At 46.6% G+C, this 21,656-nt stretch overlaps 1 protein-coding gene across 2 annotated transcripts; it reads right to left on the bottom strand.

The window, feature by feature from the left end:
- Positions 1-2,377: 2,377 nt before the first annotated feature.
- MILR1 (mast cell immunoglobulin like receptor 1) lies at positions 2,378-15,757 on the bottom strand. Of its 2 annotated transcripts, XM_040989516.1 has the most exons (7): positions 15,640-15,757; positions 15,513-15,554; positions 10,752-11,030; positions 7,871-7,984; positions 6,124-6,219; positions 3,019-3,087; positions 2,379-2,677 (listed from the first exon to the last, which is right to left on the bottom strand). In XM_040989516.1, the coding sequence occupies exons 1-7, from the start codon at positions 15,728-15,730 to the stop codon at positions 2,610-2,612; spliced, it is 759 nt and encodes a 252-aa protein (XP_040845450.1). In that variant the 5' UTR covers positions 15,731-15,757; the 3' UTR covers positions 2,379-2,609. The 2 variants fall into 2 exon arrangements, with proteins under 2 accessions (XP_040845451.1, XP_040845450.1); XM_040989517.1 differs by lacking the exon at positions 7,871-7,984 and having other exon boundaries at positions 2,378-2,677.
- Between the last annotated feature and the right edge of the window lie 5,899 nt (positions 15,758-21,656).

Genomic DNA, 21,656 nt, shown 5'->3' with positions numbered 1-21,656 from the left:
TGAGGAGTGTTTCTGTAAGCAGAGGCCCACTCTCGTGCTGAATGCGTTTATTCCCTCACTGCGGGAGTACTCGTTCCTCTGGGGGAGCTTTGAGGAACCATTTGCTTCCCCTGCCCACCTGCCAGGCACAGAGGAGACGGTGGGCGCTCCTGCCCGGTAGCCCTCCTCAGCTCACCCTTTCCTGGTGTCCTCTGGATCCGCAGCAGTGGCCTTGGGACCCTGTTGAGGCTCGTTGTCAGAGAGAACCTCACAATCTTACGTGGTGGTGGTTGTGTATTGGGGTCACACACGCACCACGTAAAATTTATTGTCTGAGTCGCTTTTGACTGTGTCACTCAGCAACATTAGATATGTTAGTGTTATGTATGTATATCTAGTGTTAGATATGTTAGTGTTAGTGTATATGTTATGTCCATCTGCTAAATGCTTTTTGCCTGCCCTAACAGGCTGGTACCCCAACAGTCGCATTCTCTGTGACACCTGCTGCTCCATCGGCTACTCAAAAATGTGCTTGTTTCCTTGTAATCCCCATCCCCATCTGCCCCTGTGGACCTTCACACTAGGTCTCAGGACAGCCTCGGTGGAGGAGGACACAGCCCAGCCCATGGGACAGGGACAGAGCCGAGGGCTGGGTCTCTGCCAGGAGGGGTGGGGAGCACATGGGAATTGGGGTTGGGGGTAGTGGGTATGAGAAACGAGATTGGATCTGGGCATTCAGGTGTGGTGACATGTTCAGGACACGCGGGACACCTTGGTGTTGGTCCTTGGTGCTTCTGGAGTGCTCCGGGAAGTATGAGGCTGTGGGGTCAACAGCTGAGTGCTCTAAGCCAGTAGTAGCACAGTCAGTCAGAGGTGAAGTAGAGCTAGTGGTGCATGTGGTACCATCTTGCATGTACTCATAACAGGGTAAATAAAATAGATAAATCCAAGTACTTTCACCTGTTTCTCTTTTTTTAATTGCAACTACCAGAAAAAAATCTCCAGTGTTTGTATGTGGCTCCTTCTAGTTCTATTGGACACTGTTGGATTATGGGAAATATCTGTTTGGTACCGGAAGGATCTGTGCCTATTATCAAGAAGAGTTGGAATGCTCAGTGCACTCTGTTAGGGGCAGCTGGACACCCAGCAGTGCCTCAAGGACCCTTTTCGTTATGGCCATGCAGATACATGGGGCTGGAGACACCGGCCTTGGTCAAGTGTGGTGGCTGCCCTGAGTCAGCCACAATCAGTGCCACTCTGAACTGGCCCTGGTGCTCCTGAGGGCTGGGTATGAGAGCAGCAGGAAATCTGAATGCAGATCGACCCATGCCCACAGAGAAGCCTCATAAGGAGGCCCGATGAGCGAGTGATTGCCAGAGGATAGTCCTGGGTCCTTCCAAAATGAGAGAACACTGCTCACAGAGGAAAATCATGGACCTGCTTTAGATAGCTGGACGAGACATTTTTTAAAAAAAATAAAAACTGTGTGAGTTAATTTGAACGGTAGAGTGATGGGTAGACTTGTCCATCTACTGAATCGCTGACTGGATGGTTGTAACAGCTGAGATGTGACCAGGTCAAAACCAGGAGCTGGATTGTCAGGGGCCTAAGTATTTTCACATGATTGTCAGGGGCCTAAGTATTTCAGCCATCTTTCATTGCCTTCCCAAATGTATTAATAGGGAGCTGGGATAGAGAGGAGCAGTCTCACAGGATGCAGGCACCCCAAACAGTAGCTTAACCCACTGATCCCCAGTATGGCATTGTGGTGAACTGTTCTTGTTTTTCAAATTTATTTATTTTATTTGAAAAGTCACAAAAAGGGAGAGAGATCTTCTATCCATTGGTTCACTCCCAAATGGCCTTAATGGCTACAGCTGAGCCAATCTGACGCCAGACGCTCCTTCCTGGCTCCAACATGGGTGCAGGGTTCCAAGTACTTGGGCCATCCTCCACTGCTTTCCCAGGCCATACCCAGAGAGTTGAGATACAAGGCACCCATATGGGATACTGGCACCACAGGCAGAGGATTAGCCTGCACCAGCCCCAGAATTAGACTTTTTTTTAACGTTTTTTTTTGTTTGTTTGTTTGTTTGTTTTTTGAAGGATCAAAAAAAAAAAAACGGAAGAGGAGGATCTTCCGTCCATTAAATCACTCCCCAAGTGGCTGCAACTGGAGCTACGCTGATCCAAAGCCAGGAGCCTCTTCCAGGTCTCCCATGCAGTGCAGGGTTCCAACGCTTCGGGCCGTCCTCCACTTCTCTCCCAGGCCACAAGAAGAGAGCTAGATGGGAAGCTGCACCATCAGGATTAGAACCGGTGCCCATATGGGATCCTAGCACGTTCAAGGCGATGACCTTAGCCACTAGGCCGTGGTACCGGGCACTATTTCTTTATTATTATTTTTAAAATTTGTGAGAGATCTTTCATTTGCTGGGTCACTCCACAAATGCCTGTGTTAATCAGGGCTTGGCGAGGGCCAAAGCTGAGAGCCAGGAACTCAGTCCAGGTTTCCCAGGAAGGAGAGCAGGGCCCCAAGTCCTGGAGCCATCACCACTGCCTCTCAAGCCCCATATTGGCAGGAAGCTGGAGTCCAGAACTGGAGCCTGGGACCAGCAGGGACAGCTCAGCTACATGCCTGCTCTCTGTGTCTTTACATTTAGGTAAGTACAGTCGGCTTCACAATAACCATAGGCCTCTGAAAGATAAGAGGAAAAACAACTCAGTAAATGAGAAGTCGCCCAAAATCTAGCATCCCTTTTCTAGTAGCTGGGTGGCACAACAGAACCAAAAAGTGATTGGTTTATCTGGGCTTACTCTTGAACACATTTCAGCAGTGGTCTGCATGTCTCTCCCCACCCCCCATCTCCTGATGATATCTGCCAGTAGCTGGTGCTTTGGCTCTATACTGAGTTCCCTGGTGGGCTTATGGCTCCCTGCCACCCATCCATAGACTTCCGAAGCTCCCGAGGTTGGTGCCATCACAAGGATCTGTCATCCTATTTCAACAGCATCTTGTAACCCACACGATGATTTTACCTTGCTGCTCAGAAGCCTGGTTGTGGAAGACAGGGGTGGCGTAAAATAGCTCCAGGGAGGGTCCAGGTTCTAGGCAAAAGACAGAATGTTACTGGGCCAGTTCTCTGAGTCTCTGATCCCACGGGGACAGTGGTACTGCAGTACAAGTGTGGCACCCACGGCTCCCTAATACGATAGACGTGAGAAAAACTGGGAATGTACTCGGTGTCCTGTGAATGCTTTCTGTCACAACTCTCATTGCTGCCCCAACCCAGAACCCTTCCTCCATCACAGGCCGCTGTGACACCATATGCAAGAGATGACCGTGTGTCATATGACAGCGTGCCCAAGCTCATAACAGTGTGGGTTCTCAAACACGGCTAAGGAAGTATATTTTTAAAAGAGATTTACTTATCTTTTTTAAAGAGTTATTTATTTTTATTGCAAAGTCAGATACACAGAGAGGAGGAGAGACAGAAAGGAAGATCTTTCTCTGGTGATTCGTTCCCCAACTGGCCACAAGGGCTAGAGCTGAGCCAATCCAAAACCAGGAGCCTCTTCTGGGTTTCCCACACAGGTGCAGGGTCCCAAAGCTTTGGACCGTCCTCAACTGTTTTCCCAGACCACAGGAAGCTGGATGGGAAGTGGAGCTGCCGGGATTAGAACCAGCGCCCATATGGGATCCCAGCACGTTCAAGGTGATGACTTTAACCATTACGCTATCATGCCGGGCCTGATTTATTTATTTTTTAAAGTTTTTTTTTTTTAATTGGAAAGTCAGATATACAGAAAGGAGAGAAACAAAGGAAGATCCTACTTCTGCCAATTCATTCCCCAAAGGACCACATGGCTGGAACTGAGCCAATCCAAAGCCAGGAGCTAGGAGCCTCTTCCAGGTCTCCCACACAGGTGCAGGGTCCCAAGGCTTTGAGTCATCCTTCACTGCTCTTCCAGGCCACAAGCAGGGAGCTGGATGGGAAGTGAGCCCACCAGGGTTAAAACCAGCACCCATATGGGATCCCAGCATGTTTAAGGCGAGGACTCTACTCTCTAGACTATCATGCTCGGCCCCAAGATTTATTTTTATTTGAAAGTCAATTGCAGAGAGAGGAGGAGACAGATCTTCCATCTGCTGCTTCACTCCCCAAATGGCCACAATGACTAAGCTCATTTGATCCAAATCCAGGAGCCAGGTGCTTCTGCCGGATCTCCCACATGGACACAGGGGTTCGGGGACTTGGGCCGCCTTCTGCTGTTTTCACAGGTTATAAGTAGGGAGCTGGATCGAAAGTGGAGTAACTAGGACTGAACGGTCCCTATTTGGGATTCCAGTGCCACAAGTGGAGCATTGGCACACTATGACACTGTGCCTGCCTACGAGGGCATTTTAAACGCCCTTACCACAGATCAGGCGATAGTCGTGCTATTTAATATATAGGTTCGCTACTTGATAACATACACGCGTCATGGTCAAAATAGCACATGGTGCAAGACAGATATAGTATATAATTTCTATTTGTCAATTGAAATAAATAGGGGGCTGGTGTTGTGGCTCAGTGAGTTAAGTCGCCATCTGCACTACCAGCATCTCCTTTTGGAGCACTGGTCTGAGTTCCAGCTGCTTCACTTCTGGTCCACTTGCCCGTTAAACGTGCTTGGGAAAGCAGCAGAAGATGGCCCCTGCTACCCAGACAGGAGACGTGGATGGAAATTCAGGCCCGACCTAGCCCTGGACATTGCAGCCATTTGAAGAGTGAACTAGCAAATGCAAGATTCTGTCACTCTGCCTTTCAAATAAAAACAAATAAATCATATATATATATATCTTATATATATAATATATTACATTAAAATATTTAATATGTACCATATGTAATATATTTAAATATTTGCTTATTTTTATTTGAAAGGCAGAGTGACAGAAAGCGACAGAGATCCTTTACCCATTGGCTCACTCCTCAAATGGCCACAAAGGCTGGAGCTGGGCCAGTCAAAGCTGGCAGTCAGGAACCGTTTTCCAGGTCTCCCACACAGGTGCAGGATACCAAGGCTTTGAGCCGTCTTCTACTGCTATGCAGCGCCACAAACAGGGAGCTGGATAGGAAGTGGAGCAGTCAGAACTCCACTGGGGTGCCCGCACCACAGGGCTGAAGCTTAGCCTGCTACAACATGGTGCTGGCCTCAGTGTATAATTATTTTTTGAAGAAAAGTTTATCACGGAAACTCTGGAACATAGTGCAGAACTTTCTGAATGGATATAAAGCAATCTGTAAGGGGCCTGGCATTTGGCTCCTTAAGACTCCGCTTGGGCACGTCAGAGAGCCGAGGTTCAGTTTCCCGATTCCAGCTTCCTGCTAATCGTGACTGAGAGGAGAGGCCAGTGTGGTAGCCTAGTGGCTCAAGTCCTCACCTTGAATGTGCCGGGATCCCTTCTGGGCACCAATTCTAATCCTGGCAGCCCTACTTCCCATCCAGCTCCCTGTCTGTGGCCTGGAAGAACAGTCAAGGATGGCCCAAAGCCTTGGGACCCTGCACCTGTGTGGGAGACCGGGAAGAGCTCCTGGCTTTGGATTGGCTCAGCTCTAGCCCTGGTGGTCACTTGGGGAGTGAACCATCGGACGGAAGATCTTCCTCTCTGTCTCTCCTCCTCTCTGTGTATCTGACTTTGCAATAAAAATAAATAAATCTTTAAAAAAAAGTGGTGAGTGAGAGGTGCTTCAAGTAATGAAAGTCCTGCTATTCACATGGCAGACCTGCATTGATGCTGGCTTCTGACTTCAGCCCCAGTGCGGTCCTCACGGTTGAGGACATTTGGGGAAAAAAATCAGCAAATGGAAACTCTGTCTCTCTGTCCACCCATCTCTCTGCCTTGCTCAATTTTTTTTTCTCTCAATTAAAACCCTCCAAGATTGATCATTCAAGGTGTCTGATGGCATACCTGGACAAGCTACCATGTATGCTGATGAGAGCCAACGCACAGTCACTGTGGAAGCACTCATGGGTTGCTGTCAGGCGTGGGAAGTTCATTGTTGATCTACAACCCTTACCCAGAAGCCTGTACCACACGGCGAAGTGAAAAACACAAAACCCGAAAGCCAGTCAAGACACTCAACGAAGCTCTCTCACCTGCTTCAGTCTTACAGATCGCAATGTTTGCGTAGCTCTCCGCTTCCTCCGGGGTATTTTGGTGGGACTGGAGCTCATTCTTTCTCATCGTTTTTCCTATAGGAATTGGGACAGAATCACCGCAGGAAACCCAGCCAGCCTTATAGTTTTCAACTCTCCCGCCAAGGAGCAGGCTCCTCCCCAGCTAACGTTCTGAAGGAAAAGCTGACGTGCTCCCACAGTCCATGCTGGCAGGCAATGAAGGAAAATCTAATCCAGGATTAGATCCCCAGGGATCTGCCTACAGCACCTGCCCACCTGTGGGCTCCATGAGGACCACACACTGTGAGAAGCTTCCAGAAATGGCCACCTTGTCTTTCCTTTGAGAGATAGTGAGCAGCCCAGCCAAGTTCTATTTTAGCTCTAGCCAGTAATCCAGGCATGTTTTTAAAATGTAGAAGGTGTTGGGCCTGGCATGATGACCTAGCAGCTAAATCCTCACTTTGTATCCACCAAGATCCCATATGGGCACCAGTTTGTATCCCGGCTGCTCCACTTCCCTTTCAGCTCCCTGCTTGTGGCCTGAGAAAGCAGCAGAGGATTGCCCAAAGCCTTGGAACCCTGCACCTATGTGGGAGACCCAGAAGAATCTCCTGGCTTGGGACTGGCTCAGCCCTGGCCATTGTAGCCCACTTGGGGAGTGAACCAGCAGATGGAAGATCTTTCTCCATATCTCCTTTTTTCTGTAAAATCTGCCTTTCCAATAAAATTAAACATTTTTTTAAGTGTAGAAAATGTTTACAACTATTGTCATCTTAGGTTCACAGAGTGCCACTAACTTCTCTGAGTTATGGCCTCAAAGGTGAAGGTGGACCTGGGGACTAAGATGTATCCTTTGGTTTTCTTGCCTATTCTGCCAGTATCTCCATGGCCCCATTCCTTAGGTCAGAATATTGAGGCTCAGAGTCACAGCACCATGTGTGATCTATACCCCCTCAGCTTGCTGGTGGGTGCCTGCACTGGGACACACAGCTGTCTTTTGTGCAAATCTTGAAAACGCTGTACCCTGGGTGCCAAATGAGAAGGCCAAAGATCGTTTTAAGACATGAGTGACAGGTGGGAGTTGAGACTTCCATGGAGGCCGTGGATGATTTTCTGGTTTTGTTTGTTTGTTTGTTTGTTTGTTTGTTTGTTAGATTTGTTTATCTATTTGAAAGGCAGTTACAGAAAGAGGTTCTACCTGCTGGTTCACTCTCCAGCTGGCTGCATGCCACAGTGGGAGCTGAACCAGGGTGAAGACAGAAGCCTGGAACTCCATCTGGGTCTCCCAGTGTGTGGCAGGGCCCTAAGCACTTGGGCATTTTTCTGCTGTTTTCCCACGTGCATTAACAGGGAATCGGATCAGAAGTGGAGTGGTTGGGACTAGAACCAGTGCTCATATGAGATGCCGGTGTTGCAAACAGCAGCTTAGCCCACTGCTCCATGATGCTGACCTCTTACTAAGACTTTTGAGATGATGACAGCAAAATGTAGACACAAATAGATTTTTCTTAGTGTTGGCCTTGGCGACTGGACATGTGAGCACCAAGCCAGCTGGGACAGGTTGGCACAGTGACTTCACTTACCCAAGCCCCACCTTGTTCTCCTCTTCTTCTCTCTTCCTTTCCTCTCCATTCCATTTTGCCTTCCTCCCTGCCCTCTCCCTCTCCCTGCTGTCTGTCTCCGAAACCCATGGACAAACTGGCAACCTAACAGTGAAATAACATACTTGCTTTGCGTCTTCGTCGAATCCAAAACCCCAGAATTAGGGCCACAGCCAGCAACAGCAGCAGCAGTAACACCGGAAGCAGTAGCTGCAGGCACAATGGACAAGAATCTCCATCTGGAAGGGACAGCAGTCCATGAGCCACCGCATGGATTTCTTCACATTGCATGGCTCTGCATACCAGTAAGGGCTCCCACGCCTGCTCCCCACGTTAGCCAGTATCCTCTGTGGGAGGATTCCTGTCCTGTGACAAAAACCCTGCAACTCACAGGAGTTGTCTTGCTGGTCAGGAAAGTTCTTAAAGCATGACCAAGCACATCTTCTGCAGAGTTCGCACAGGGAGAGAAATGCAGTACAGCATTGAACTGACAAATGATTGACAACATTGGCGGTGTCTCATCATCAGAAAGGCCTGCATGCTTATTGGGAGATCCCTGAGCCATGCTGGCATGGTTTCTGTCCCCCAAGAAACCACAGTTTGTTTACTATTCTGCCTGTGAAACGCTGTGCTGAGAAACTGGTGTGCAGCCTTGTCTCTCTGGGCTCATTCCCATTAAAAAAAAATATGAAGTTATTAAACACTTATTTATGAATATGTAGAAAACGTATTTCTTAGTTTCATAGACACTATCCTAAGAATATACTTTTCTCCGTCTCTACTTCCTCCTTCCCTTAGGTACCCGGACTTTGGAATAGGGAAATGGGAGCATAGGACCATGTGGGTTCATCTCCATTGCTCTCGGCTCCTCAGGCTGCACAGAGGGACAGCGCCTCCAGACACAGAGCTGGGCCAATGGTCCCTTTTTAGCTGTAAATCAAGAGAGGTGACGAAGTTTAGACACATCCAGCATTAAGAGCGGGACAATAAATAGCCAGGTAGGCAGGCACAGGTGTTAGAAATCAATTTTTTTAAAAAGGTGGAGAACCAAAATTTCAGATCTAGTCATTCCAGGAGAGATGCAGATTCAAATAGGGCTGCTTAGAACCTGGCCACGTAGGGCAGGGCAGGAAGCGGGATGTCTTTTGGATACCATGTTCTTAGAAAGGCATTCCCTAATTGTCCTACAGAAGCAGGTCCCTCCTCCCACGCCACTCCTCACCATCTCTTTTCTTTGTCACTGTGCCAGACAACCTACAGAGTTCATGATGTACTTATTTGAGTCCTTGAGTTGTGTGTCTCCCCTACTAAACTTTAAGCTCCACAAGAGACAGGAACGCATGTATAGTCAAGGTCTGACACCTCTGAGCTCTCGTTACATAATTGATGAGTAAATCCATGATTAATGAACTTGTGTTTTTGGTTCACACAAGACCATTTGTTAGGCGTCATTGAAATCTCACTAGCGCAGGAGTTTGTCCATAGGAGGCACTCAGCAGAGATTGGCTGATCTGACTTTACTGAAGATAACATTATTTTATAACCTGTCAGAAGTCACTCTGCAGGACAGCGTGATTGTGCATGTGCACTGCAGAAAAAGGGCTAATAGCAAACATGTGCGCTGATGGAGCTACTGGCAGCCCAGCGGGAGTCTGACTGCAGAATATGCTCATCTCCAGCCCTCACATGATCTAGCATATTCCAGGACCGTGTTTGTGAGTGCAGGAGTAATGGTCTCCCTTATTCCTTTTACAGTTATAACTTCTACCCTGTTTGTGTTCCAGGGTTGTTTGGTTCTGATCTGCAGCCCACGGCATCCTCTGAAATCTGAGAAACTTTGCATCTTGAGTCCTGTTAGGGTTTCCCTGGGGAAAGTAGCCAGCACTATACCAGATTCCCAAGACAGAACCTAAAGACGAAGACTCCTGGAGCTAGGGCAGCAGCGTTTAGTAAGACATTTCATAATCACGGAAATGTTCTGTGCCTCTGTATTCCCAATATGGCGTCCATCAGCCTTCTGTGGCTACTGAGTCCCTGAAATGTGACTGTTGAGATGGTGACACTGAGTTTTAAAATTTCATCTTATTATTTTTTAAAAGATTTATTTTTATTGGACAGTCAGATACACAGAGATGAAGAGACAGAGAGGAAGATCTTCTGCCTGATGATTCACTCCCCAAGTGAGCACATAAGCAGGTCCTCCAACGGCCGGTGCTGCGCTGATCTGAAGCCAGGAGTCAGGAACTTCCTCCAGGTCTCCCACGCGGGTACAGGGTCTCAAAGTTTTGGCTCATTCTCTACTGCTTTCCCATGCCACAAGCAGGGAGCTGGATGGGAAGTAGGGTGGCCGGAATTAGAACTGGTGCCCATATGGGATACCAGTGCGTGCGAGTAAAGGACTTTAGCTGCTAGGCCACTGCACTGGGCCATTTTATTTCAATAACTAAATTTAAATGTTCACATGTAGCTAGTGGTCACCAAACTGGATGGGGCAGACTCAGAGTCACTCAGAATTGATCAGAATGTCAGGACCCTATGTTAAGAACACCTTACAGACCTGGCACAATGCCTCGGTTGCTAAATCTTTATCTAGCTAAATGCTGAGATCCCACATGGATGCTGGTTCGTGTCCCGCCTGCTCCACTTACCATCCAGCTCTCTGCTTGTGGCCTGGGAAAACAATAGAGGATGCCCAAGGGTTTGGGACCTGCACCTGTGTAGGAGACTTAGAAAAAGGACTCCTGGCTCCTAACTTCCCATCAGCTCAGCTCTGGCCATTGTGACCAGTTGGAGAGTGAACCAGTGGACAGAAGATTGTGAGTGTGTGTGTGTGTGTGTGTGTGTGTCCTTCTCTGTAATTCTGCCTTTCCAATAAAAATAAATAATTTTTTTTTTAATGCAGCTCCCAGGGACACACTTTCCAGGCTCTTGAGCAAGTGTCTGCAAGAACAATGAAAGAATCTCAGCATTCACAGGGTTCCCGAACAACAAAGAACACCTACTCACCCACAATTGTGAAGTTGAGCTCTTGGCTGTATTTTGCTTGCCGGGTACAGTTGAAACTTCCTGCCTTGCATTTGTAGGGGCCCAAATCCTTGTTTTTTGAGATGCTTATGTTAAAAACTGCACGTTCCATTTTTCCAGTCTGGTCACCAAGAACTTTTGTATTAAGAAACAAGTAGTAGGTGATTTCCAGTGATTTGTTCTTGTGGGAACAAAACAGAGACACATTCTGACCCATTGTGACCACAGTGGTTTCTGCATTCAAAATCGGAGAAGGGAATCCTGGGAGACAAAGTGACACAAGAAAACATCCTGCTTAGAATCCACTGATAACCAGCCATGTTTTTATAGATCAGGGTGATTAGAACCCTATACTTGAGGAGCTTTTCTTCCTTTTTTTTTTTTCAAGAATTATCTATCTTTTTGGAAAGGCAGATTTATACACAGAAGAAGAGACAGAGAGAAAGATCTTCTATCTGCTGCTTCATTCCCTTATGGCTGCAACAGCCAGAACTGAGCTGATCCAAAGCTAGCAGCTTCCTCTGGGTCTCCTGTGTGGCTGCAGGGTTCCAAAGCCTTGGGACATCCTCCACTGCTATCCGAGGTCACAAGCAGGGAACTGGATGGGAAGTGAAGCAGCCGGGATGTAACCCAGCATGCATGTGGAATCCCGGCACTTGTAAGATGGAGGATTAGTCATTTGATCCATCGTATCTGGCCCAACTTTTTTTTTTCAATTAATTTATTTTGGGCCCGGCACAGTAGCCTAGTGGCTAAAGTCCTCGCCTTGCACACCTGGGATCCCATATGGACACCGGTTCATATCCCAGCTACTCCATTTTTCATCCAGCTCCCTACTTGTGGCCTGGGAAAGTAGTTGAGGATGACTCAAAGCCTTGGCACCCTGCACTTGTGTGGGAGACCTGGAAGAAGTTCCTGGCCTCAGATCAGCTCAGCACCGATGGTTGTGGCTACTTGGGGAATGAATCAACAGAGAGATTTTTATGTCTCTCCTTCACTTTGTAAATCTGATTTTTCCAATTAAAGTTTAACAAAATTTAAAGGAAGACTTATTTATTTCAATTGGAAAGTCAGAATTACTGAAGGAGTGGAGAAGAGACAGGAAGTGAGAAAGAGATTAGCTGATTCACTCTGCAAGTGGGCGCTGTGGCCTGAACAGAGCTCAGCTGATCTGAAGCCAGGAGCGTCTCCTGAGTTTCCCCACAAGATTGCAGGAGCTCAAGGACTTGATCCTTCTTGCAACTCCGCTGCTTTCCCAGGCTACAAGCAAGGAGCTGGATCAGAAGTAGAGCAGCCGGGACACAAAGTGGTGTCCATATGAGACACCGACACTTCAGGCAGAGACTTCGCATACTATGCCACAATGCTGGCCCCACAGTGAGCTCTTCTGTAGGTGTTTCTTGCCCACACAGCCACTCTGATCAGTGTGGGAGGAAGCTTCCATGTCCACCAACGCTCTTCATAAGGACCAACAGATGGACTTGATCTGTTTCCTTTGAGCTGTGTACTCCTGCCAGAGAGACCTGAAGCAGACTCTATTAGGACCACTATTCTGCCTTGGAAATATTGAAACAGATCTGCCAACCATGTGGGAGAGCCAGGTGTCGTTCCTGGCTCCTGATTTTAGCTTGACCCAGCCTCGGCCATTGTGACCATTTGGGAAGCAAACCAGCAAGTGGAAGCTCTTTGTTTACTCACCCCCTCCTTTCTGTCTCTGTTACTTAGCCTTTCAAAAGCAAGCAAATATATACTCTTTTTTTTTTTTTTTGCAAATATATACTTTTAAGGATTTATTTATTTATTTATTTATTGAAAAGGCAGATTTACAGAAAAAAGGAAATACAGAGAGAAAGATCTTCCATCCACTGGTTCATTCCCCAAGTGGTTGCAGTGGCCAAAGCTGAGCTGGTTCAATATTAGGAGCCAGGAGCTTCCTCCGGATCTCCCACGTGGGTACAGGGTACCAAGGTTTGGGAGTATCCTCTACTGTTTTTGCAGGCTACAATCAGGGAGCTGGATGGGAAGTGGAGAAGCCGGGACATGAACTGGCACTGGCCCATATGGGATCCTCGTACATGCAAGGTGAGAATTTAGCCACTAAGCCATTATGTCAGGCCCATAAATAATTAAAAAAGCAAGAAAGCAAGAAAGCAAGAAAGCAAGAAAGCAAGAAAGCAAGAAAGAAAGAAATTAATTTTGGGTCTGGTGCAGTGACACAACAGGCTGATCCTTGTAGGAGGACATTGTGACCCTAGAAGGTCAGCGAGCACAGGATTACAGTTGATTGGATAATATTTTCATGAGGACAACCGAATGGCTACCTTTTGTACACCTGATTGGATATTATTTGTATGAGAACAATTGAGTGGACAGCATGTGTATGAGAATACTTAGTAGAATATATAAGACAAAAGGAGTTCCAAACAAAAGCATAGAAACTGTTACTGGGTTTTGTTGATGAACTCAATACTTCCTCCCCTATCCTATATGATCCTCAGTGTATAAAGTCTGATGCCACTAATAAACTTCGGCTTTGACCATCAGTCAGAGTCCACGTGTGTTATTATCGGCTCCATGTACCAAGTCCATCGCTGCAGGACAGCGGCAGATCCTCTCCTTGCTGCACCAGCATTCCATATGGATGCCAGTTCTAGTCCCGCTGTTCCACTTCCCAATCCAGCTCTCTGCTTGTGGCCTCAAAAAGCAGTGGAAGACGGCTCAAGTGCTTGGGCCCATGCACCCATGTGCGAGACCCAGAAGAAGCTCTTATCTGGCTCCTGGGTCTTACTTCCTGACTTCATTCAGATCAGCTCAGCTCCGCCATCACAACCATTTGAGAAGTGAAACTGTGGATGAAGATCCTATCCCTGTAAATCTGCCTTTCAAATGAAAATATATATATATATATGTTTAAAATATATATTTATTTATTATTGGAAAGCCAGATTTACAGAGAGAAGGAGATACAGAGAGAAAGATCTTCTATCTACTGGTTCACTCCCCAAGCAGCCGCAACAGCCAGAGCTGAGTCTATCTAAAGCCAGGAACCAGGAGCCTCCTCTGGCTCTCCCACATGGGTGCAGGATCCCAAGGCTTTGGTTCATCCTCTGCTGCTTTCCCAGGCCACAAAGAAGGAACTGGAAGGGAAGTGGAGCAGTGGGATATGAACCAATGCCCACTGGGATCCTGGTGCATGCAAGGCAAAGACTTTAGCCACTAGGTTACTGTGCTGGGCCCAATAAATAATTTTTTTTAAATAAAAAGGAAATATTAAGGCAATTTGGTCGATGCTGTACTAACAAGCACTGTAACAGATGGTTTCTTTTTTCTGATATTTATTTGATTTGATTCTACAAGATCCTGTCAAACACTCCTGTGTCCACAAAATGTATTTTACACAAAGGTATTTGTTGAGCATTGTTTATATTACCAAAAGAAAAAGGGAAATTATTAAAAGGGGTTATATGATTTAAGGCTGAGTCATAAAATCCTATACATCTATTGCCGAAAAGAGGTAAATCTTTTCTACTTAGAGTGATATCTATAAAATGTAAGTTAAAAAAATCACAAAGGAATTTATCGGATATAAGACAGAAAATGACAATTGCCAGTTACCACTTCAGGAAACAGAGACTGGAACTGAGGAGGCTTTACGGAATTTTTACATTGTATACAGTAACAACAACCATAGCTAACACCGCTCATTCGTTTTTAAATTTATTGGCGAGACAAAGACAGACAAATAGACCTCCAATGTTTCAGAGGCCTGGGGGACAGGAATTCAGGTTTCCTGTGTGAGTGGCAGGCACCCAGACACTGGGCCATCCCAGCTGCCGGCCACTGTCCACCTGAGTGGGAAATCAGAGTCAACAGCCAGGCTGGGACGCCGATCAAGCACTCCCGTCGGGCTGTGGGAGACCCTAAGTGATACTGTGGCCCCTGTGCCCAGCGCCTGCCCAGGCTCATGTTTACTGCTGGCTTGCTAAATACTAGGGAGCACCACCGTGGTCCCCTCAGTCCTCCCACAGCCCTCATCCTTCTTTTACAGGCTGCTGCCAGCTGGGAAAGGTTAGGGTCAGGCTTAGGATGAAAGGGAGACTGTATCCTGGTGCATATTTCTAACATCTCTTGCATTATTTTTACATGATTACGTGCATTGATTTGTGTACTTAAACACAATGACAAAAGGCAGGCATCTGGCATTTTGTTCAAGCCATCAATTAAGATGTCTGAGTGCCTGGGTTTGGGTACCAACTCTGGCTCTCAATTCTAGCTTCCTGTTAATGCACACCCCAGCAGGCTGGTGATGGCTCAAGTACCTGGGTCCCTGCCACCCCCACGGGAGGCATGGATAGAACTGTAGGCTCTTGGTTTCGTCTGGCCCCTCTGTGGTTGCTGGTCCTTGCAGAGTGACCAGTGCATGAGAATGTCTACTTCTGCTTCTCTCTCCCATTCCCTGCCCCCCTCTTTTTTCCCACTCCCTATCCCTCCTACCTCCCCATCTATTGTCTCCGAACCTCTCGATCTCTCCCCCATCTCAAGTAAATCACAGAGAATGATGAATTTCATTCTAAAGAATATGTTCTAGCTAGTTCCCTAAAATCACTTCATTGTAAATAATGGGCAGCTGAAAAGGCACTGATTTTTGGGCATTCATTTAACACAGGCTGACCCAAGTGACCACATGTTCGTGCATGAGCCTCCCACCAGCTCAGTGAAGACTGAGATGCCAATGAAACTTACGTTTTGATTTAATTGTCTCACAGTCCAGGGCAGTGTTTTGAACTGAAAGAGAAAAAGAACATGAGAAAGCTCTTTCCACATAGATTTATGAGTTTGCAGGTTCGACCTTAGAATGGTAAGCACTTACATGTAACAGAGGAGAAAATGCCCCAAACGAGCAGGTTGTTCACATGGCCCCACATTCTCCGGAGTGAATGGAATATGGTGGCCGGGAGCATGTTGGAAGGCACATCTGAGAGTGGTGAGTCACCAAGAGAACTTCCTCTTCCTCTTTCCTGAGCAAAGAACCTCAGAGGGTTGGAATAAACGTTGCTTAATATCCTGTTGGTTTAAAGCTCTACTCTTCCATGCGTTCTCACAGGAAGGGGGTGTGGCACGTTGCCCCTCACTCAGGACGGCTAGCAGTGTGGATGATGAGAAAGACAAAACACTTACCGTTCTACCGCCATTGTGATCATCTCTCTCTCTCGACTCAATCTACATCAAAAGGACTTCAATAGAAGATTGGCAGGGTCTCAGGATGGGGCATCTCATGCCCGGATCCCAGACACCAGCCACTGCGTGCACATGGTGAGCTGTCCCCGGGTGGCCAGTGTGCCATTTGGTGCCAGGCTCCGCCTGCTGGCCGTCAGGCTGGGGAGTCTGGGATTTGGGCTCTGTGAATCACTGCTTAGGTAGCTCCAGGTTGAACCCACTGTGCTTCTGGGATGTGAATCAATCCTAAAGATTCCCAATGACAGTAACTCCTCCTTTGAAGAACTTGTAATCACTGAACAATGCTGAGCACCGAGCACCAATTCATGCAGGGGCTATGGCTCCGGGCTTGTCCAGCAGGCTATCCTATTACCTGACATGATGATGGATCAGGAGACAGGTCACATTAGGCAGGGCCATGACATTAACCAGCACTTGAGAACCATATCCGGGGGTAGATTCTGTGGGGGATGTGTGGGCCAGACCCTGTGGAAATCCTAGCCCCACTGGTTAGCTCAAGAGTTGGTGTGGTGGTAGACTAAGCTAGGTGTGACCAAGGAGCCTGCCATCAATCACAGCTAAAGCAACCCGCAACAGTCTAGACTGCTCAAGGCAGCAGCACCTGAATGTGCATCGTGAATAGGGTGGGGATGGGCCGGGCTGCAACACTCACCAGCTCATACATGGCCAAATGGAAGGCCAGACTGTGCTGGGCACTGGCCTAAAACCCATTGGCATGTATGAGAACTGGGTCTGGGAGTGGATCAAGTGGAGGAACTTGGGAAACTGCCCTGGTGTGTCACAGCTCCTGCTGGTGTACATGTGGTCCAGATCTGGGGGTCAGACAAGCTGGGTAAAGTAGCTCCAATGCTGGACTCAGAACCCTAATCAAGAAAAGACAGAAGACAGAACAAATCAAGCAACCACCTCAGCTATATGTTGGCAGCAAAATACTGGGCAAATGGAGACTCTATGATGGACTACGTCAATCAGTAGATTCTTCAACGACCTCATCGTGCGTGGAGTGGCGAGATTGGCAGTGATTCATAACTGGTGAACTATCAAAACCACTTGAGCAAGTATCTCAGAGCATGCCCCACATCTGGGACCTGGGGTGGGTGGGAAACTGGGTGGGGCTTCTCCCTCAATATCCCTCTTTACCTCCGATACATGAAGGAAACAATATAGAAATAATAGTCTTACCCACTTCCCTATAGCCCTTGGAACTTTTTACCCTAATTAACTATGTAAAGATTGTCAAAAATATAATAAAAAATGAAAAAAAAAGAAGATTGGCTTAGTCTTTGGAAGCAAATATTGACTAGCGTAAGTGAACATACACCCATATGGCCACAGAAATGGGTTTGCATTCTGGCAACTCCACTTGCAATCCAGCTCCCTGCTCAGGTGCCTAATGGAAGAGCAGTGAAAGATGCCCCAAGTCTTTGGGTCCCACATCCTTGTGGAAGACCCAGAAGAAACTACTGACTCCTGGCTTTGGACTGGCGCAGCTCCCACTGTTGCACCATTTGGAGGAAGGAACCAGCAAATGAAAGATCTCTGTCTCTCCTTTTCTCTGTAAATATGCCTTTCAAATTAAATTAAGAAATAAATCTTTTAAAAAGTGAATTTATCGGGGATGTATGATGGTTCAACAGGCTAATCCTCCACCAAGCAATGCCAACATCCCTTATGGGCACTGCTTCTTATCCCAACTACTCCACTTCCCATCCAGCTCCTTGCTTTTAACCTGGGAAAGCAGTGGAGGATGACTGAAATCCTTGGGCCCCTATGCCCACGTAGGTGACTCACAAGTTCCTAGCTCCTAGCTTCAAATCAGCTTAGCTCCAGCTATTGGGGCCATTGGGAAGTGAACCAGCAAATGGAAGATCAAATCGAATAAAAAGGACATCTCTCTTCTTTCAAATAAAAAAAATCTATTTTTTAAAGCAATCTTTTAAAACAATCTTCCTAAGAGATTTATTTATTTTTATTGGGAAGGAAAATTTGCAGAGAAAAGGAGAGACAGAGGGAAAGATCTTCTATCTGTTGGTTCACTCCTCAAACAACCACAATGCTAGAGTTGAGCCCTCCCAAAGCCAGGATCCAGGAGCTTCTTCCTGGTTTCTCACACAGGTTCAGGGTCCCAAGCCTTTGGGCTATCCTCTGCTGTTTCCCAGACCACAGCAGGTCCTTTGGGTGGCAAGGAGCTGAGCTGATCCAAAGCCAGGAGCCAGGAGCTTCTTCTGGGTCCCCCACATGGATGCAGGGTCCCAAGGCTTTGAGCCATTTTCCACTGCTTTCCCAGACCGCAGTCATGAAGCTGGGGGGGAAGAGGGACAGCTGGATATCAACCAGTGCCCATATGGGATCCGGGTGGTTGCAAGGTGAGGATTTTGCCACTAAGCCACGCACCAGGCCCTCCACAAATATTTTGAAGAGGCCAAGTGTTATATGCCTTGCATCTCTGGGATCCTGTATGAGCACCGGTTCGTATCCCAGCTATTCTATTTACCATCCAGTTCTCTGACTGTGGCCTGAAAAAACACTATAGGATGGCTCAAAACCTTGGGACCCTGCACCCACTTGTGAGACCTAGAAGAAGCTCTTGGTTCCTGGCTTCAGATATGCTCAGCTCTGGCCATTGCAGCCACTTGGGGAGTGAACCAGTGCATGGAAGCTCTGTCTTTCTGTCTCTCCTTCTTTCTGTATATCTGCCTTTCCAATAAAAATAAACAAATCTTTAAAAATAAATAAATAAAAACAAAGTCACATTTACAGAAAGAAGGAGAAGCAGAGAGAAAGATCTTCTATCCACTGGTTCATTTCCCAATGGTCTTAGTGGCCATATCTGGGCTGGCTGGGAGCCAGGAGCTTCTTCTGGTTCTCCCATGTAGGTTCAGAGTCCCAAGGGCTTGGGCCATCCTCTGCTACTTTCTCAAGCCATAAGCAGGGTGCTGGATGGAAAGTAGAGCAAATGGAACAGGAACCAGTGCCCATATGAGATGTTGGCAGTATCAAGTAGAGGAATAAACTGTTGAGCCATTGGTTTGACCCCCAAATAAATAAATCTTAAAAAAAATAAAATAATAAAATGTTGTAGAGGTGGTATTTCCATTCCATAATATTTCTAGAAAATAAAAATCATGTAACTCATCAGTTTAATTTTATTTATCCTTTCATTGGCCTTCAATATTCGCCAGTTAGTGAAGCATTAGGATTCAAAAAGTTTAGATGACTTTGGAGTTCATTTACTTTGACTTCTGCTCCCCAGTAGCAAATGCATTTGCATGTCATAATGTACTTTAAAAATGTCATAGTTTTTCTCTTGAAATTGATACTTTATTTGGTGTTGTTACAAACAGGTTATCATATTCTTTGATTCACCAGTCTCGCATTGTAAATCCGCAAGTACTGACATCTCTGTTAGAATGTCAGTCATGAAGGATATATATTCCTAACAGGTTTCACCTTCTTTCCAATGACAACTAACATGGTTACGAGTCCCTCAGCAGTTCCCCAACTTCACCTAGTCCTCAATCTACCACACTCAACAGCCTCCCGTTGCTCAAGTCCTAAAATAGCCAGAGATTACTTCATCTTTCCTGTGGACGTGCTGAATGGTGGCAAATAAAAAGTTAATCAAGTGGATAGTGCTACCCACATCTCTAATCACATCCTCAGTTAAAGTAACCACATGTCCTCCGTCAAGCTCCTGAGCAGTAGAACCCTTAAGGGGATTCTTAGGCGTGTTAATAATGTTTTGATAGTGTTAAGGGTGTCTTAATAGTATTACCCGCCTTGTTGGCAATGTGATTATGTGGTACCTCGGCTTTAGGTTTTAAATCTCGCGAAGCACCTTTTGGCACGCTTAGCTTTGTAGACACCCTCACCTGCATTGGGTTTGTTTTTGCAGATTTTTTTAAAAGATGTATTTATTATTTTTATTACAAAGTCAGATATAAAGAGAGGAGAAGAGACAGAGAGGAAGATCTTCCATCTGATGATTCACTCCCCAAATGACCACAACGGCTGGTGCTGTGCCGATCCAGAGCCAGGAACCAGGAACCTCTTCCAGGTCTCCCACATGAGTGCAGGTTCCCAAGCTTTGGGCTGTCCTCGACTGCTTTCCCAGGCCACAAGCAGGGAGATGGATGGGAAGTGGAGCAGGTGGGGTACAAACTGGCATCCATATGGGATTTCGGTAGATGTAAGGCGAGGATTTAGCCACTAGGCTATCATGTTGGGCAGCCCCTTTAGGTAAAAAAAAAATTCTGAAGGAATTTTTAAAACATTCTTTGCTTTTTGGATCCAATTTTGAGGGTAAAATTACCCATGTTGTGGCGCAGCATGTTAACTCACCTGTGATGCTGGCATCCTGTGTGAGAGTTGGTTTGATCCAGTTTCCTGTTCATGCCCTTTGAAAAATACCATAGGATGGCCTCAACTACCCACAAGGAGTTCCAGGCTTCAGCTGCGGAATCTCTCTTATGCTCTGACTTTCAAATAAATATCTTTAAAGAAAAAAATTAAAAAATAATAATGTGCTGGGATCCCATACGGGCGCTGTTTCATGACGCAGCTGCTCCATTTCCCATTCAGCTCCCTGTTTGTGGCCTGGGAGAACAGTCAAGGATGGCCCAAAGCCTTGGGACGCTGCACCTATGTGGGAGAGCCAGATGAGGCTCCTGGCTCCTGGCTTCGGATCGGTTCAGCTCCAGTCATTGCAGCTATTTGGGGAGTGAATCAGTGGATGGAAGATCTTTCTCTCTGTATATCCTTCTCTTTGTAAAATCTGAAAAAAAAAAAAATCTTAAAAAAAAAGAATCAAATGGACTTGCATTCCAGAGATAGAAACTAATTTTATATTTACTTTGTAATGTATCATGCAGGGTGTCGTGGCACAGTAGGTTAAGCCTCCATTTGGGTAGCTCATGTTGTATATCAGGGTAACTGATTTGAGTTCTACTTCCACTTCTGATCCCACTTCCTGTTAATATGTACCGTAGGAGACAGCAGATGATGGCTCAGATGCCGAGGTCCCTCCCTATCACACTCGAGACTAGGACTCTTTCAATCCTCTCTCTCCCCTCTCTCCCTGCTACCTCCCTTCCCCCGGTCATTCTGCCTCTCTAATAAGCACACAGACAAGACATTGTAGACTGTGTCTGGGCACTACAGTGGGAAATGTTCTTGGTTGCGACTCACTGTTTTCATATTTGTCCCCACAGGTTTTGTACTCAGGCAAACAGCGCCCTCTTCATGTCAATTTGGAATTATAAAGTACAACTTGGAAATAGTATCTTACTGCTTCTTGGCCTTAGGCTAAAAGCAAGTGTGGAAACAGGGTCTTTGCAATTCAGATCAGATCATACGAAATAAGGGTTTAGTTACAAAATCTAAACAAATCAATTCTGAGTGGTGTTAAATGTATACACACACACACATAATGTATATTTTAAGTGGCTCGTGTGTTGTTTCAAGTGGTTAATTTTCTACCTCCAAGTGTTCACATCTCATATGGGCACTGGTTCCTGTCCCAGCCGCTCCACTTCCCATCCAGTTCCCTCTTTGTGGCCTGGGAAAGCAGGGGAGGATGGCCCAAAGCCTTGGGACCCTGCATCCATGTGGGAGACCTGGTAGAAGCTCCTGGCTCTTCACTTTGGATTG

The sequence above is a fragment of the Ochotona curzoniae genome, unplaced genomic scaffold (assembly GCF_017591425.1).
Source record: "Ochotona curzoniae isolate NIBS_2020 unplaced genomic scaffold, NIBS_Ocur_1.0 contig_523, whole genome shotgun sequence".
NCBI lineage: Eukaryota > Metazoa > Chordata > Mammalia > Lagomorpha > Ochotonidae > Ochotona > Ochotona curzoniae.
Note: the sequence above shows the minus strand (reverse complement) of the source record. Positions and strands in the feature narration are given on the sequence as shown.